A 17,681-nucleotide genomic window follows, 5' to 3' on the forward strand; every position below is an offset into this window, starting at 1 on the left:
TCTGTCCAATAAGAACCGCTTTAGCGTGTTTGTTACTTTAGATTGTCCAATTACGTTTTAGATCGACCGTCTCCATTCTAACTAATGGACTACAGTTGAGCCTAACAGATGTCGCTGGTGTTCATAACTCTCTCCTCAGCGTGTCATTGAAACAGGCTTATAATCACTGCCATAAACATCAAACAAAGTATTTATTTCGGAAGCATATTATACCCTTAAATTAAACTAGCTATGGCTGATACCGCAGTAGAGACGACCACAACCACCGAGATTTCAGCAAAGGTGAGTTTGATTAATTTGACTAGCTAACAACTTTACTCTTCAGCTAAGCCTGCATGAACACCAGCTAGCTAACTTGAGCTGTAATAGCAAGCTACAGTAGCCAGCCGTGTAATAATAACCAAGTAGCTAGCTAACATTAATGTTAGTCACTGTCAATGGCTGAAACATAGTATGTATTTCTCAAACATTTAGTTAGCTATTTCACCTGTTCAATAACTTCGCTAGCTCCATTAGTAGTACTACATTGATTACTGCGTTGTTTTGATTTTGCAAGAAAGGACTTTCACTGTACTTCAGCACGTGACATTTAACTTCAACTATTGGCGACTTGGCCTGTGACTAACTTTCCTAACCAGCTCGTTTTATCGTTACATTTGCAATGTGGCTACTGTAGCAAGTTTAAGTTATTACTAGTTAGTAAACGTTAGCTAAAAAGCACCTCAAATTGAATGCGCTCGAGCTACACCGTTGCGCGATGGCGGGAAGGGATAACGTTAATCTTTCACAGTGCGAGAGGAGTGTGCACGCTATCTTTCTCGTAGGGAACAGCGATGCTCGTTCCCGATGCCTTCCGTTGTGTGCACTTTGGCAGTGGTCGGGCATGCGCCGCTAGTAAATACTGGAGATATGTAGAAAGGTTACTACAATTTTAACCATCCGAATTAAAGATGGCGGCGAGTATATGGCCACATCGTGGTGGACATGCTTCAGTTGTGTCAGTGAGACAACCAAGAATAACGTATTTTTAGGAGCTTAAAGAGAAGAAAGAGGTTGCCGAGGAGGTGATGGTGGAGAAGAAGGAGAACGGCAGTGGGGACGCACCTGGCAATGAAACTGTGAGTTGATGCCGAAGTTTATTTCCTTGGGAGCCTCATGGCCTTTTGTCTTGGCGCCATCGTCATACAGGTGTCTCCATACTCAGCCCAACTACCCCACCCCCACTCACTACTCTTTGTTTATTTTGTGAAATGGCACAAATGTTTCTTAAGACATGTGTTGGAAGTCATTGCATTCCCTTTCCTTATTCTCAGGGGGAATTAAGTATAAACTGCAACATGTGCCCTGTTTTAACTCTGAAGCTTGTTGGCTGTAACTCTTGGGTTAACTTTTTCATAATACTTTTTTGAAAGAAATGCCTTATCACTCATGCATACAATTAACCCACATTTATGTGAAATATTAAAGTTTGTCATTCTTTGATTCCTTCCCTCTAGCACACAAATGGTGCAGAGGAGACAAATGGTGCAAAGGAGAAGACAAATGGTGCAATTCATTCTGAAGTAACTCCAGAGGTTGAAGAGGATGGTAAATTCATGTCCCTCTTTGGACTAACAGCTGGATAATTTTTATTTATTATTTATTTATTATTTGATACATGTGAGGTGCTTGAAGCCCATGTTTTTACTTCATATATGAATGTGATTACAGGAGAGGGAGAGGATGCAGAAGAAGATGCAGAAGAAGCTGCTGATGAGGAGGTTGACCACCCTGTGAAGCGCCCAGCTGAGGAGGAGGTACAGTTTTGTCCGATTTTAAAACCGTCAATATACAATAGTCTCACAGTAAAAGTTTAACCATCTTTATTACTGTTTTATATCTGGCCACTAAGTTCTCTCCTCACTTAAAAAATGTTTATGTTTGCCCTCAGGAACAAGGGGAAACAAAAAAACAGAAAACAGAAAACGATGACTCAAAGGAAGCTGAAGTGGAGGCCTAGAACACTCCGTCTGTACTCTTCTGCAGCTCTGTCTACATGACGTTGTCAACTACACCTTGTAGAGCTTGTGCTTTATGTATGTTTTACAGATTTTGTTTGCCCCCAAGATATTACATTGCACTGGAGTCCTTAAACATAGTGGCCTCCTCCCTTTTTTTATAAGATGTTATTTATTGGTTTCTTACGCAAAATAAAACTTGTGCAAATAGGATCCATGCTGTTTTATCAGTATGTTAGTTTGTGTCTGTATGAGTTAAGCACATTCTCTACTTTGTTACTGCTGACCAGTTGATTCAGGCAGGCAGCTGCACCCTTCTCCACATTTTCAAGGTGACCTCACAGACTCACTAAAGACCAAAGATAAGTTTTAAGCAGGGGCTAATGGACTATTATTAGCATTATTAGTTCAGGCTTTTTTAATACCTTTTGTTTAGTGCTGCTGCTAGTAGTTAATCCTTTGTCTGACTGATCTGTTAACACAACAATGGCACAAATAAAAGAACACCTCTGTGATCAAAGATGGCTTGATCCTGTTTAGGGGTCCGGCTTCTGAAATGTTAATTACCCCCTGTTAATTCTTAAGGTGTTGGTCATATGTTTTGTGTGCATTTTAAAACACGTTTGTACCCAAGATACTGTTTTTCTGTTTCATTTTCAGTTATTTTTGTCTGGTTGACTCATTGTCTTACAATGGTCTTTATCAGAACAACATTCCCAATCTAGTGTTCTTTCTCTTCTAGTGCAGTTATATTTCATGATTGCTATTTGGTTGCTTCGGCCACTGCTTTGTATATTCTGGTTGTTGATGATTAAATAAGTCAGTCTTGTCTTTTTAACCATGGTGTTTTGTTTTTGCATATGCTGTATTTAAATGTGCCGGATATTTCACCTGTTTAAAGGGCAATTCTGCCACTTTTCAACCTCTTATTCATGATCTCCAGTGCCATACTAGTGTCTACATATCTGTAAACGGTACTTTTCCATGGTCTGCGGTTAAGGTCCTAAAAAGCGCTTCTCTGACATCACAGGGTAGATTTCAAAGTTTAAAAATTAAATGTCAAACCCTGCCACGAGTTTCTAGCCATAGAGGATATTTTCTTGCTCCACGTCACTACAAATCTCAGGGTTTTAAAAAGCATTGCTTTAACTTGATATCATCGGGTTGAATTTTGTAACTTTTTTCTACAAAACAGAAATGCGCTGTTAAACACATGTAGACACTGGTATTGTGCTGGATATAATGAAAATGAGGTTAGTGGTGGAATTGCCATGTAAGATGCTTTACACTTAACACCAAATTACAATTGTGCCTAACACTAGTGTTAACAATGAAATAAGGGATGCTTTCAGTTAAAACAGTCCGAGCCATGTAAAGTATCTGATGTCAGTTGACTTAAGGCATAAGACTGAATATGGATGGGAGTATTTCCCAAAATGATTTTGTAATTGGGAAAGGGGTGATTCTTGTCATCTGGATTTTGGCTTCTTTTTTTCTCTCCATAGAACTACACAACACGTCAATCAATTGAAGTCCTGACGTGTTGCAGTTTAGACCCATCTAGTGGTGTAAACTGGTACTGTATGTCAATTCAGGGTATAATTGATTTTTGAGAATCGTTTTTATTTGATAGAACCCCCATGTGGATAGAGGTTTTCTGATAATGACCAGTTATGAAGATTACATAGCTGTAAATCTAATACCAATATTTTAAAAGGGAATTAAGCCTAAACTACACATATGCATAATTATCTGCATAGAGGACACCTAAGATGTGTGAAGTTCTATGATAGTGAGCTTAATAAAAAAGGACAATAGCCCAAGAAGTAAAAATTATCATTTTTAATTGAACTCAACCCTAAAGTAGCTGTTACAGTAATACAGTTAATATTGGAATTAAGGATGAAGAACACCAGAAAACACTTTATTGTAAAATACTAGAAATGTGTTGAATTGAAGCAGGTTGCAACAGCATGATGATCCATACAGTTGCTGTTTTCTCAAAAGAAACCAGTCAGAAACATGACATCATGGCACGTGTCCAGTCTGTTATGGAGGCTTTAGTGGTAGACCCTGATCAACATTCCGCTGAGGCATCAGCTCTAGATGACTCATGACAGTGGGGTGTTTCACGGTGGTGGGCATTTTAGTGAAACTTACAAATGAAGCTGAACGCAGGCATGAGTTATTGTTAATTCATTTTTTTAAAATGCCTGGAAACAGTCTCGGTGTCAACTAAGTGATGTTCAAGGTAAGCAATGCCGAGCAACTTTTTTTAGACTGTCATAGATTTTCTCAATTGAAAAGTAATTATGATTTCACCAATGTTTTATAATTGGCTGATTACATGGAAGATGAAATGTTATTTGAGCTGTTTATAATCAAATGAATTAAGTGAATAAATGCAGCAGCGTGTGATGAGACTGGATAACTAACCCAAATTTGAGAGGGTCACTCCAGTGAGCCATTTTGGGTCGTGTGGTGAAACAAGCCTAAACCTTAACTAAAGCATGCTCCTTTGCGGTGAAAATAAGCACTTGCTGTTGGCAAATATGAACCCAAAAGTCTTCCCTCTCAAAGTTGTACAGCGCCATCTTAAGCATAATTCACATGCATCTTCCTGAATTCTTTCTCGCCACCAAAACAACAGATTTGTTGTTCTTCTTTTTTGTTCGGTTTCCGATGGAATGCCGAATCACACCCCAGTTTCAACTTCTCTTCCTGGTAATGACAAGAATCACTGTCATTACAACAGTCACGCCAGGAGCAAGGTGACAGGACAGAGTGATGTCCGTGGCTTAGTAAAGGGTCCATCTCTGTGTATGTTTGTAAACGCATTAGTGAGTGTCAAGTCAAAATGGTAATAAATAATGACCATAATAATCTGAGTGCCTTGTGCGAAAGATGTAAAACCTCAGAGGCACAGTTTGGCTCTTTATTGTTCACATAATACAAACTACATTGAGTGAGGGTGGTCCTATGGCTTGCATGTGTGTGTAAATGTACTGTCTGCTAAATGACTTAAATGTAATGTAATGTAAATATGCTACTGTGTTTACATTAATTCAGGGCTTCAAGCAAAAGGTCATTGGTGACACATTCAGACAGTCCCTAAGCCTGCCTACAGTGGGATGATAGTGTGCTGACAGAGAAACAGGCAGGTAGACATTCCCTCGGACATCAGACCAAAACAGAAGATGCAGGGCATTGAGGCTACAGCGCATGCATATATTAGGCGAGGCCAAAACAATTAACCCCTTCAAAGATTGTTACATTTTTTTCCCTGATGTCCTGGGGAATAGGAGCTGTAGGGCCGTAATTATTTAGGCACGCACAAAATTAACATAAGTGCTGCTTTTTAGTGGAAATTATGGGAGAGAAATACATGGACACACTATAACACACTGACACCGCAGAACGGTGGCCTCTGTCAGTCTAAGCTCTAAGAGCAGCTATGGTAAGTAGTGCGAGAGAGTACAGTATTGTATGTGCTTTGCAGGGAGACACAGGGTGTGTAGGCTATACGTGGTGTGCGTTGTGACAAGACTGCAGTGTGATAGTGTGTAGTGCAGTGTGAGATAGGGGGGGGGGGTCTAAATGTGCACCAGTAGTGGCTGGGCCTCACTTTCGGAAGGCTCACCCTCAGGGGGTGGCAGGTGGTACACCACGCAGAGGGAGGAGTACAGACAGCCCACGAATGACATCGCGCTAGAAAAGTACATCACTCCCTGGGCCCCGCCCACCAGCGAGGTCAGAGGTCCCATCGCCACGGAGACTATGATCTGAGCTAGGAAGTACTGGCAGCTGAGCAGAGAGATGTCCACCCCCATCCCTCTCCTGGTCCCTTCCTCTGACGAGCCACAGAACTACACAAACGGAGAGAGATGGCACATGTATGATTGATACTGTGAACACTTACAACAAACACATTTTTATAAATAAATATAAAGACACAGTACTGTGCTATATCAAAACACTTGACCAATACTGTATAAAATACTTTCACAAAAACCCAATTCAGAACATTATATAATATGTTCACATTTATGTGTTGTATTCAGTGTATACCCATTCATATTCACTAACCTGTGGGCTCTGGTAGTATTCACACAGCAGAGAGTAAGGCAGTGTGCAAAGAGAGGAGAAGAGCACCCCGTAGGTGACACAGAGCGACAGCACTACATAGAGGTTGGTGGAGAGTGTAGCAAGGCCCGTGCCAAGGCCAAACGCCAGGTAGGCAAAGAAATAGAGAGAGCGGAGAGAAAAACGCTCCTCCAGCTTCTCCAGTATGGCTATGAATAGAAAAAAGAGGAGAGGAAGATTACAAGGGGAAAGCCTGTAAAACAACTATATCTGATAAATGACCTAAATGATGGATGTTGTGTGAGGTGTGTGTTCTATTTCTGTGTTTTTGTGAGTGTGTGGAATGTCGAGTGGATTTACACTTGCTACCAGACTGAATAATCCGCTGAACATGCTCAACAGTGACGATGCGGCAGTTAGGCAGAGCCTCCCTCCTTCTTCCGTCAGTCCATAAGGTCCCACTGGCCACGGACAGTGGCCTTGGACAGTTAGTATCACTGATATTTGGCAGTCTCTGCAATGTATGTAGGGTCACAGTACTTGGCTGTCTAGCTGTTTGGGGAACAGGGTGTTTTCTGTATCCTTAAGTGTCCAAGCATACAAAGACCTTTGAAATGTTTGAATCCTTCTTGAAAGTAATGTGATTTGTGGATTCAAATAAAGTATTTAAAAATGTGTTTTTCTTTTTTTGTTTATGAGTGTACTGGTGTGTGTGTGTGTAGGACTCACCTGAGTAAAAGGCAGCACTGAATGCATAGATGCACATGCCCCAGCAGCCCATGCTGACCCCAGCATTGTAGCGTTGGTAGGCCTCAGAGTCATGTGGTGCTCTGGGGTCCCCATCAAACACTACCTCCCCCATGAAGTCAGTGTAGAACAGCAGCATGCCCTCAAAGGACAGCCAACCTATAGGATCAAGACAGGGTGGCAGATGGCTCATGTTTACATAGACATACTCACACAGCTTCCACTGGAGTATAGATAGGTTAAAATCATCAGTGATGATGTCACCGCAACCTTAGTGGGCATACAGACAATAAAACACAAGCACACGAGTGACAAGACTCTCACCCAAGAAATGGTTAGTGCATAGGCTGCGCAGTGATGGAGGCATCCTGTAGATGGAGATACACAGTAGCCTCATTGACATCTGTGAATCTGCTGTCTCCACATTTTCACTCAGGTCACTCTCATAGCGCACCCCATTCAGCAGAATGTTTGCCACCTTTATTACAGGAGGAAGACGAATCAGAAACATGGATTATCTCAACATGATGATTTGTTAAACTAATCAGAGGAATTAAACTCCAGGCTGACCTGCTGACTGAAGGTCACGGTTCTTCTGCGGCCATTTTCCAGCCCTTCACTCTGGATCACCAGTGGCTCCTCCACAAGCGCAAGGCTCTGAGGGCGCTTCAGGATACCAGCGGACGAACCTCGATGGGACCCTGCCTCAATCTGAGCCTCCCCGGCCTGGTATCCTGCCCCTGCCAGGGCCACTGTCCCAGCCACGGTTAGTGCTCCAGCCTGGGCTACTGCTCCAGACTGTGACCCAGTTCCAGGCTGAGATCCCTGGGGAGGTGGGGTGTCCCCTGGAGGCAGTGGTCGGGCTGCAGTGTTCTGGTCGAGGGGCTGTGGGGATGGCTGTCCGGTGTAGCAGTCGATGAGCACACTGTCTATATAGGAGGTTCCCAGGGATGAGGCGAACTCATTGATGCCAGTGAGAGAGTTATCCCGACTGATAAAGCTGCCATATTTAGGAGTAAGGGGGCTGAGGGGGGAGATGGGGCTGGTGAGGCCGGCACAGAGGCGTGCATTGGCACTACAGGAGTGTGCCATGGGGTTAGGGTTTGAGGGGCAGGGTTCAGAGAACTGGTAGCTATAAATCCTCTCCTCTGCCTCTTCCTCCTCCAATCCCAGGCTTGCCTCCGGAGGGACGGGGGGAGAGGGAGGCAGAGGGAGGATGGGGCTCTTTAGAGAGTTTTTAGAGTTCTTCTGAGGCTGCGTCTTTGGCAGGGGCCGCTCGGGGATGCTGTTGAGGGTCATGCACGTGGCAATGACCAATGTGACACTGGTGAACATGTAGATGACTCGAAGTTGACCTCCCATTGACCTCCCAAACTCAGTGTGGTCCCAGTTAATTCCACCCACGATGTACCCGAATCCACCACCCAGGCCTGCATAGAGTGTGTGGGACATAATCATCATAGAACTGGTCATCATATCAGTGACATTGATTATGCTATCACATCTTAGACTTATTTTATATGTTATGTTTAACTCTACATTGTCAGAAGTGTTTTATATGTACATTTTACTGTCTCACCTACCAGTGGTGTGTGTTATAGCCAGCCAGTAGTGTATAGCGTTCCCTGACTGACCAGTAGTTAGTGCATACAGTAGTCTCTAACCTGCCAGCAGTGCGTGAATATTGAGGCCACGGTCCTGGTCCTCTGGCAGGCACACGTCCATCATGTAGGCATGGCTGGGATTATCTGCCGAGTCCGCACAGAAGTCCATCAGAACCACTCCACAAATAGTTAGTATGATGCCCCACTTGTGATTGGTTGCTGTGTCTGCCACCGCAGCTCCAATGTCTCGCCCATTCAGCACCATTGTCAAACCAAGCAGAGCTCCTACAAAGTTAAAACAGAGAACTCCACTTCAGGACTACAATATTAGTTAAAAACAGGAACAGCGTTTCACCAGAGGAGGGAGAGCCTTGCAAGACAGAATATTCCTTACCAATAGCCAAGGCTAAAATAAACGGTCTCCGACGGCCAAAGCGGGATGTACAACGATCACTCCAAGCTCCTAGGAGAGGCTGGACCAGGAATCCTAAAAACCATGGGGAGAAATTAGAAGGATTTAGTGGCACTCAAATGGGCAATGTTGATGGGAACAGCAATATAATCTAACTCTACTATTCAAAGCACAGTTATGCATTATCTTTAATCAAACAGGACTTTCTGTATCTACTTCATCTCTCCCTGCCACTTCATTACCCAATATAGGACTGATGAACCACACCAGGCTGTAGAACTCTTCGGGCAGACCCATCTGTAGCAGGACAGGGGTGACATAGGCCGTCTCCATGGCGTAGCTGAACTCAATGCCAAACAGGACACAGCCGTTGAAGAGCAGCTCAGGGAAGGTGCGGCGAGGGGGCATCTCACTGAGGTCCAGCTGATCTAGGGGGCAGGGGGTGTTGGGCGGGGGGGGCGGGGACGGTCTGATCAGCTTCCGCCGCTTCGGGTGTCTCTGGAAGTTGTTGGCACGGTGACTCAGGAGGCGTGTGGTAGACGATGGGAAGCTGACGGTCTTGGCCATGGAGCTCCTCCAGAGGCCATCATTTGTGGCACCCAATGACCTCTCTGATGACCTCCCTCCTGGGCTGGCCAACAGGGGGTCACTGGGGGTGCCCATTCCTGGAGATGACATCACTCTCCTGGGCCCAGTTTACTCTGGACACACTAGGAGATTCTCATTCATAGATCAAAATGCAATCACATTAAAGTTCAAAAGATAAATGTACCATTGTATGAGGAGGAAGACTGTACTGTAAGGATGTACCATTGTATGAGGAGGAAGACTGTACTGTAAGGATGTAAGGAGGCATATCAATAACATAATTGCAGTAATTACATCCATAAAGTATTAGTAGCTTTGGCAAGCTACTTTTAGAGGACACTCAAGGTAACATCTGCTCATATGGCTAGTACTGTAAAACAGGAGAGGAATAGTAGACACCAAGGTAACAGGCGGTAAGGCCACTGCCAGCCTATGATGGCACTATACTCCTCATGGGCAAGACGCACTGCAACAAATGTGCATGTTGATGGTGATGTGCACAAAACCCATGTGCTCTAGTACAGCAGTGTTGTATGCGGCATCGTCTCTCACCGTGGCTTTTTCCGTTTAGATTTTTCATGGGTGTATTTTGCCCATGTTACAAGCTAATCGGATGCGTAGTAGCTATAAAAAGCCATTGGCACAAATCGTCTCAAATAATACGTTTTAACATGCAAGGCTACACATTTATTTGTGAAACACACGTCCTTAAACATTAAACATGCTTGGCATGTGACTACGGCTTGATAGGTCTGGTTTGTCATCATTTATTTTCCAATTGTCATCGACGTTATGCTCGTTGACTTTAAAACATTTTTTTTTTCTCGAGTCAAGGTGAAGATTATACAATCAAATTAACACATGGTCTTAGACAGGGCAGAGCGTGCAAATTGAAACGTTAAAGAAATTACCTTATCACCGTTTCTCTGTCATTTATTTCAGTATTCTCTGTTGGTAAACAAGTCAATCATATTTATGATTTAGAATATTTACGTTGGATGAGAGAAATATGTTTGTTTTTCCTTAGATGCAGTCATCTCCCTTCTTTATCCTCCGTCCCTTTTCCTTCCCCCTCTCTCTCCCTTCCCGTTCCTCACCCGTGACGTCACCATCACCCCTCCTGTTCCCTGCGCTTGGTTCTTGGTAGACCTGCAGCCTCAGCACCAATGCATATGAAGTTAGCGTCATCCATATTTAAAGGCCCAGTGCAGTCAAAAACATGACTGCCTGTGTTAAATATATGTATATCCACACTATGCGGTTGGAAGAATGGTACTGGAGGGGATGGACCCCGTTTTATGGCCTACTAAGCAATTGTGAAATTTTGTGTGTTTTTTCATGTTGTTTGTAGCTTATTTTGTACATCATGTTTATGCTACCGTCTCTTATGACCAAAAAGAGCTTCTGGATAGCAAAAGAGCGATTACTCACCTAGACCTGGACAAATATTATTTATTTAATGAGTCTGACCCAAAGGAAATAATGTTGCTCCCGGACAAAGGCCAAATCCTCATCATTCGCATGAAGAAAGTAAGTAAATACAGGGGCCTCAGATCAGGGTGCCTTGTGAGAATTTGTCAGTGAGTGGGTAACCCGCTTCTACCATCATTCTATTGGCCAATGTGCAATCCCTGGAGAATAAACTGGATGAGCTCGGTTCGAGACTATCCTACCTTCCCCGACATTAAAAACTGTAATATCTTGTATTTCACAGAGTGGTTTCTGAACGACAACACGGATAATATACAGTTGTCTGGTTTTTCCGTGCATCTGCAAGACAGAACAGCTACGTCCGGTAAGACAAGGTGTGGGGGTGTGTGTTTATTTGTCAATAACAGCTGGTGCGCGATGTTTAATATTAAGGTAGTCTCGAGGTATTTCTTGCCTTTGGTAGAGTACCTCATGATAAGCTGTAGACCACACAGTATACCAAGAGAGTTTTTATATTTTTCGTAGCTGTCCATTTACCTCCACAAACTGACGCTTGCACAAAGACCTGACTCAACAAGCTTTTAAGGCCATAAGCAAACAAGAAAATGCTCATCCAGAAGCAGTGCTCCTAGTGGCGGGGGACATTAATTCAGGGAAACTTAAATCCACTTTACCTCATTTCTACCAGCATGTCACATGTGCAAACAGAGGAGAAAAATAAACAAAAAAAAGTCTAGATCACCTTTACTCCACACACAGATGCGTACAATGCTATCCATCACCCACCATTTGGCAAATCTAACCATAATTCTATCCTCCTGATTCCTGCTTACAAGCAAAAACTAAAGCAGGTGACTCAGTGACACACTCAATATGGAAGCGGTTAGATGACGCGGATGCTATGCTACAGGACTGTTTTGCTAGCACAGACTGGAATATGTGCCGAGATTCATCCAATGGCATTGAGGAACAGTGGTGTAAAGTTCTTAAGTAAAAAATACTTTAAAGTACTACTTAAGTCAGGTTTTTTTGGTGTCTGTACTTCGCAATTTATATTTTTGGCAACTTTTACTGAACTACATTCCTAAAGAAATAATGCACTTTCTACTCCATACATTTTCCCCTCACACCCAAAAGTACTCGTTACATTTTGATAGGAAAATGGTCCAATTCACACACTTATCAAGAGAACATCCCTGGTCATCCCTACAGCCTCTGATCTGGTGGACTCACTAAACACAAATGCTTCGATTGTAAATTAGTGTTGGAGTGTTCCCCTGGATATCCCTCAATAAAAATTGTGCTCTCTGGTTTGCAATTCCATTTACTTTGATACTTAAGTATATTTAAAACCTGAATACATAGACTTTTACTCAAGTAATATTTGACTACTTTGCTACTATTGCGTGACTTTTACTTGAGTCATTTTCTATTAAGGTATCGTTACTTTTACTCAAGTATGACTATTGAGTACTTTTTTCCACCACCGTTGGAGTATTTTATTTTATCTTTAATTAACTAGGCAGGTCAGTTAAGAACTAATTCTTATTTTCAATGACGGCCTAGGAACATTGTGTTAATTGCCTTGTTCAGGGGCAGAACGACAGATTTTTACCTTGTCAGCTCAGGGATTCGATCTTGCAACCTTTCAGTTACTAGTCCAACACTCTAAACACTAGGCTACCTGCCGCCCCTTGAGGTGTATACCACCTCAGCTTCATCAATAAGTTCATTGATGACATCATCACCACAGTGACCATATCCCAACCAGATGTCATGGATCACAGGCAACACCAACACCGAGCTAAAGCCTAGAGCTGCCGCATTCAAAGAGCGGGACACTATTCCGGACACTTATAAGAAATCCCTCAGATGAACCATCAAACAGGCAAAGTGTCAATACAGGACTAACATTGAATCATACCATACTGGCTCTGACACTCGTCGGATGTGGCAGAGCTCGCAAACTATTACGGACTACAAAGGAAAATCCAGCCACCTGCTGCCCAGTGATGCGAGTCTACCAGATGGGCAAATTGCCTTTTATGCTCGAGTCGAGGCAAGCAACACTGAAGCACGCATGAGAGTTCCGGATGACTGTGCGATCACGCTGTCTGTAGCCGATGGGAGCAAGACCTTTAAACAGGTCAACATTCACAAGGCTGCGGAGTCAGACAGATTAACAGGACGGGTACTCAGAGCATGCACGTAAATCAAATCAAATTTATTTTGGCAAGTACCAATTGGCAAGTGTCTACACTGACATTTTCAACCTCTCCATGACCGAGTCTGTAATACCTACATGTTTCAAGCAGACCACCATAGTCCCTGTGCCCAAGAAAGCGACGGTAACCTGCCTAAATGATTACCGCCCCGTAGCACTCACGTCAGTAGCCATGAAGTGCTTTGAAAGGCTGGTCATGGCTCACAACAGCATCCTCCCGGACACCCTAGACCCACTCCAATTCGCATACCACTCCAACAGATGACACAATCTCAAATCGCACTACCCTATCCCACCTGGACAAAAGGAACACCTATGTGAGAATGCTGTTCATTGACTACAGCTCAGCGTTCAACACCATAATGCCCACAAATCTCATCACTACTCCAACAAGCCTGGGACTTAACACCTCCCCCTGAAACTGGATCCTGACAGGCCACTCCCAGGTGGTAAGGATAGGCAACAACACATCTGCCACACTGATCCTCAACACGGGGGCCCCTCGAGGGTACGTGATTAATTCCCTCCTGTACTCCCTGTTCGCCCACAACTGCATGGCCACGCACAACAACATCATTAAGTTTGCTGACGACAACGGTGGTAGGCCTGATCACCAACAACGATGAGACAGCCTATTGGGATGAGATCAGAGACCTGGCAGTGTGGTACAAGGACAACAACCTCTCAACGTGAGCAAGACAAATTAGATGATCGTGCGTACAGCCCAGTACATCACTGGGGCCAAGCTTCCTGCCCTCCAGGACCTTTATACTAGGCGATGTCAGAGGAAGGCTCCAAAAATGGTCAAGGACTCCAGTCACCCAAGTCATAGACTGTTCTCTCTGCTACTGCACGGCAAGCGGTACCAGAGCACCAAGTCTTGGTCCAAAAGGCTCCTTAACAGCTTCTACCCCCAAGCCATGAGACTGCTTGACAATTAATTAAATGGCCACCTGGACCATTTGCATTGTCCCCCCCCCCTTTGTTTTTACACTGCTGCTACTTGCAGTTTATTATCTATACATAGCCACTTTACCGCTACCTACACTACCGTTCAAAGGTTTGTGGTCACTTAGAAATGTCCTTGTTTCTGAAAGAAAAAAATGATTTGTTTGTCCATTAAAATAACATCAAATTGATCAGAAATATAGTGTAGACATTGTTAATGTTGTAATTGACTATTGTAGCTGGAAACGGCTGATTTTCAATGGAATATCTACATAGGCATACAGAGGCCCATTATCAGCAACTATCACTCCTGTGTTCCAATGGCACGTTGTGTTAACTAATCCAAGTTTATCATTTTAAAAAGGCTAATTGATCATTAGAAAACCCTTTTGCAATTATGTTAGCACAGCTGAAAACGGTTGTCCTGGTTAAAGAAGTAATAAAACGGACCTTCTTTAGACTAGTTGAGTATCTGGAGCGATTACAGGCTCAAAATGGCCAGAAACAAAGAACTTTCTTCTGAAACTCGTCTCTCTATTCTTGTTCTGAGAAATTAAGGCTATTCCATGTGCGAAATTGCCAAGAATCTGAAGATCTCGTAGAACGCTGTGTACTACTCCCTTCACAGAACAGCACAAACTGTCTCTAACCAGAATAGAAAGGTGTGGGTGGTCCCGGTGCACAACTGAGCAAGAGGACAAGTACATTAGAGTGTCTAGTTTGAGAAACAGATGCCTCACAAGTCCTCAACATGGTGTTTTGCTGGCCAGTCTAGTTCATAGTTCTGTCCTTCACGCTCATACCATTCCCCGACAGTCCTAGCAAAATTATTGCTTGAGAAATTGCTCTTTGCTGTGCTATTGTCATTAATTTTTTTTGTGTAATATTTCAATTGAAAACAATAGCAGTAAGGTACTTAACTGTTACCCAGAAATAATTTTATATTGAGATAAAAACAGCTGCATTGGACCTTTAAAATTATTGCCAACAATAACTAATAGTTAAAAGCAGTACCGATATGTCAACCATTTACCATACAAATAAGCCTGGGCTCAGACTACCTAGACAAACATCTGCATTTGTTTTTTGTGGTGTCCAGGCAGTTTTAGCCCAATACACAATGGAGTTTCATAGAAATGCTCTCTGGTAGAAGTACAGTAGCCTAGTAGTTTTATTTTCATAAACCATAATGAGCAACATGAAAGCGGATGCCAATACTGTGTCTTCTCCTGTTAATATTTGATCTCACCAACATTTCATAATAGAACACTTGCCACACCTTTGTTAACTTATGCAACTTGTAAACCCCAGCCCCTATCGAAGCACAAGGTCTGATAACACCAGGCTCAGAGAGTTTCTATCTACAAGCCATCAGACTGCTGAACACTTGAACTGGACAGACAACCTGATCTGATTCTCAGCAAATTAGCACACATGCACTCAACTCACACTACCACCCACCAACAAAGACATGCACTACATCCACGCACACACATCTGCTGCTACCAAACTCTTATTGAGTACCACAGTATGAGTCATAATACCCATAAAACCTAGCGGTAAAATCCGGAAATGGTTCCAATCATTTTTCCACCATTCATTTTTCCATAGGGGATTTTAGAACTACTGCATGTAAGGTCTGTGTTTCATGTAGGCTTACTCAGGTTTGATGTTTTGATAATCGTGCAAATCTCTCTCGGGCAAGGAAACTTTTAACAATACATTTGCCTGTAATTAACCCCCCCAAAAAAACTAACACTAATTAGCCGCTAATGTGGCTATCATACAGAACTACACATCCTGTCCCAAGCTTTGATGTAATCACTCAAGGTGCAGGGTGGGGGGAAAAAACTCCACATTTCTCCATGCAAACTCTCATCGACAAGCTTTAAGTAACCTAACAAGTAAATGATAGCCTTTGTTTGTGTAAATAATTGACAGGGATACAGCTAGCTAAATATCGCCTGGTGGGCTAGTTGGCTACATTAGTTAATGTTGTACTGTATCTCACCATGGGGTAGTCGGACTTTCCCAGCAGCCATATTCGATAGCATGTTAGCGCTAACGTTAAATATTCCTGCCTTGGTGGACTAGTTAGCATGTCACCATCCGTGGTGTCTGGGGCAAACTCTGACTACACGAATGATGAGCTAATGTAACTACCTTGCTAAACGTTACCTAAATATTCCTGCCCTGGTGGGCTAACATTAGCTAGCATGTTACCACATGGAAAAGTTTGACTACAGGAGAGCAAAAGTTAACTGGCTAGCTCACAAAGGACTTGTGGGCTCAATGTTTTCCCATTCAAAACAAATGCCTTTGTTCCAGGAGTGCATCTGTTGTACATGGCTAATATGTGTGTAGTCAGTTATGCATGTCAGCAGGGATGGAAATCAGGCTAGAACTTTTCAGACTGGAATAGGAAACAATGTGCCAAATTAGCCTGACACAGCAGTGAAATTTTGCATTTCTAAACATTGCATGCCACAGATTTAGGACCTGAATGTTACCGGGGCTGGAGGAAATCGTAGTCTGCTGGCCAGTACATCTCAGGCTTTTTCAGAGGATCCCCTATTGCTGTTGGTCCTTCTCAGTGACCTCATGGTTAAGGGTTGTAACTTTCCTCTTTAGAATCAGAAGTACAGCCATATACTGTAGCTAATTGCAATACTTACCCTAGACTGATCATTTTTCCATTCCAGCAGAAATGTCCCATCCACACAGTTGTCACGTCTACTCCCACTCCTCTTCGTTGTCGCCAGTTGTCTCATCATTGCGTACACCTGACATCATAGTTACACGCACCTGCGCCTCATGACACTCACCTGGACTCTATCACCTTCCTGATTACCTCCCCTATATCAGACCAGCCTTTGTGATTGAACTTATGTTAACTACATTACTTCAGTTGGCTGCTTTGAGTGAAACCTCAAGGTAACATAATCTATTCTAGGAGCCTGTTTGTGTATGGTCTTTATTAATTGTTCACTTGTTTTTCAACCATGTCAGCTATAGGCAGGGATGACTGGGGCCTTCAGCAAGTGAAACAGGGGGTAAGAAATAATTGAAACATCACAGCTACTCCAACTGAAGCCTATGGGGAAAGTTAAGTAAATTACCCTTATTTAGGGTTGCACATTTTGGGGTATATTCAGAGGTGGACACTTTCCATGGGAATTACAGGAAATGTATGGGAATTAATATTAATACCATTTAAATGTTTATTTTTGCATTGGATATTTATATGGAGACAGAAACATAGACCTTAACATAAGTAGACATAATTGCAAATGATTAAATCCTTCCAATAGAGAATTTTGTAACCCCACGTTCATTTCTTCACATGGGATTTCACTGAACAACAAAAGGGAATATTGACTGTCCTGTGTATGCTGTGACGTGCATGGCCTTCAGGCAGAAGGCTTCATGCTTCTTTATGTATGTCAGGACTGCAGTTTGTTCTGCTTGGAGCAACAGTGAAGTGGGCAGGGCAGTACGGATTTCTTCTTACACCTGCAAGTAACATCAGACAGTATGGCATTGTCTCCCTCAAACCGTGCAATGGCTACTGTTATAGGTTTCAGGCTGCTTACCACTCTCTCCCAAAATGCTTCAACCAGAAGGATCCTCTTGATGGGGCTGTCCAT

The 17,681-nt window shown here is 43.1% G+C and overlaps 2 protein-coding genes across 9 annotated transcripts; one reads left to right on the plus strand and one right to left on the minus strand.

Moving 5' to 3' along the window:
• The first annotated feature begins 74 nt into the window (after nucleotides 1–74).
• Nucleotides 75–2,835, plus strand: si:ch211-222l21.1 (prothymosin alpha). The gene is made up of 5 exons (XM_046342872.1): nucleotides 75–282; nucleotides 1,032–1,118; nucleotides 1,497–1,587; nucleotides 1,711–1,796; nucleotides 1,931–2,835. The coding sequence occupies exons 1-5, from the start codon at nucleotides 232–234 to the stop codon at nucleotides 1,997–1,999; spliced, it is 384 nt and encodes a 127-aa protein (XP_046198828.1). The 5' UTR covers nucleotides 75–231; the 3' UTR covers nucleotides 2,000–2,835.
• A 982-nt stretch (nucleotides 2,836–3,817) lies between these two features.
• slc45a1 (solute carrier family 45 member 1) lies at nucleotides 3,818–16,839 on the minus strand. 8 transcript variants are annotated; one of them, XM_046342871.1, is made up of 10 exons: nucleotides 16,710–16,839; nucleotides 9,086–9,553; nucleotides 8,826–8,918; nucleotides 8,492–8,716; nucleotides 7,398–8,257; nucleotides 7,152–7,305; nucleotides 6,810–6,986; nucleotides 6,084–6,289; nucleotides 5,638–5,863; nucleotides 3,819–4,718 (listed from the first exon to the last, which is right to left on the minus strand). In XM_046342871.1, the coding sequence occupies exons 2-10, from the start codon at nucleotides 9,519–9,521 to the stop codon at nucleotides 4,693–4,695; spliced, it is 2,403 nt and encodes an 800-aa protein (XP_046198827.1). In that variant the 5' UTR covers nucleotides 9,522–9,553; nucleotides 16,710–16,839; the 3' UTR covers nucleotides 3,819–4,692. The 8 variants fall into 8 exon arrangements, with proteins under 8 accessions (XP_046198820.1, XP_046198825.1, XP_046198821.1 ...); XM_046342870.1 differs by having other exon boundaries at nucleotides 5,623–5,863; XM_046342864.1 differs by having other exon boundaries at nucleotides 3,818–5,863.
• Nucleotides 16,840–17,681: the final 842 nt, after the last annotated feature.

The sequence above is a fragment of the Oncorhynchus gorbuscha genome, linkage group LG03 (assembly GCF_021184085.1).
Source record: "Oncorhynchus gorbuscha isolate QuinsamMale2020 ecotype Even-year linkage group LG03, OgorEven_v1.0, whole genome shotgun sequence".
NCBI classification, from domain to species: Eukaryota; Metazoa; Chordata; class Actinopteri; order Salmoniformes; family Salmonidae; genus Oncorhynchus; species Oncorhynchus gorbuscha.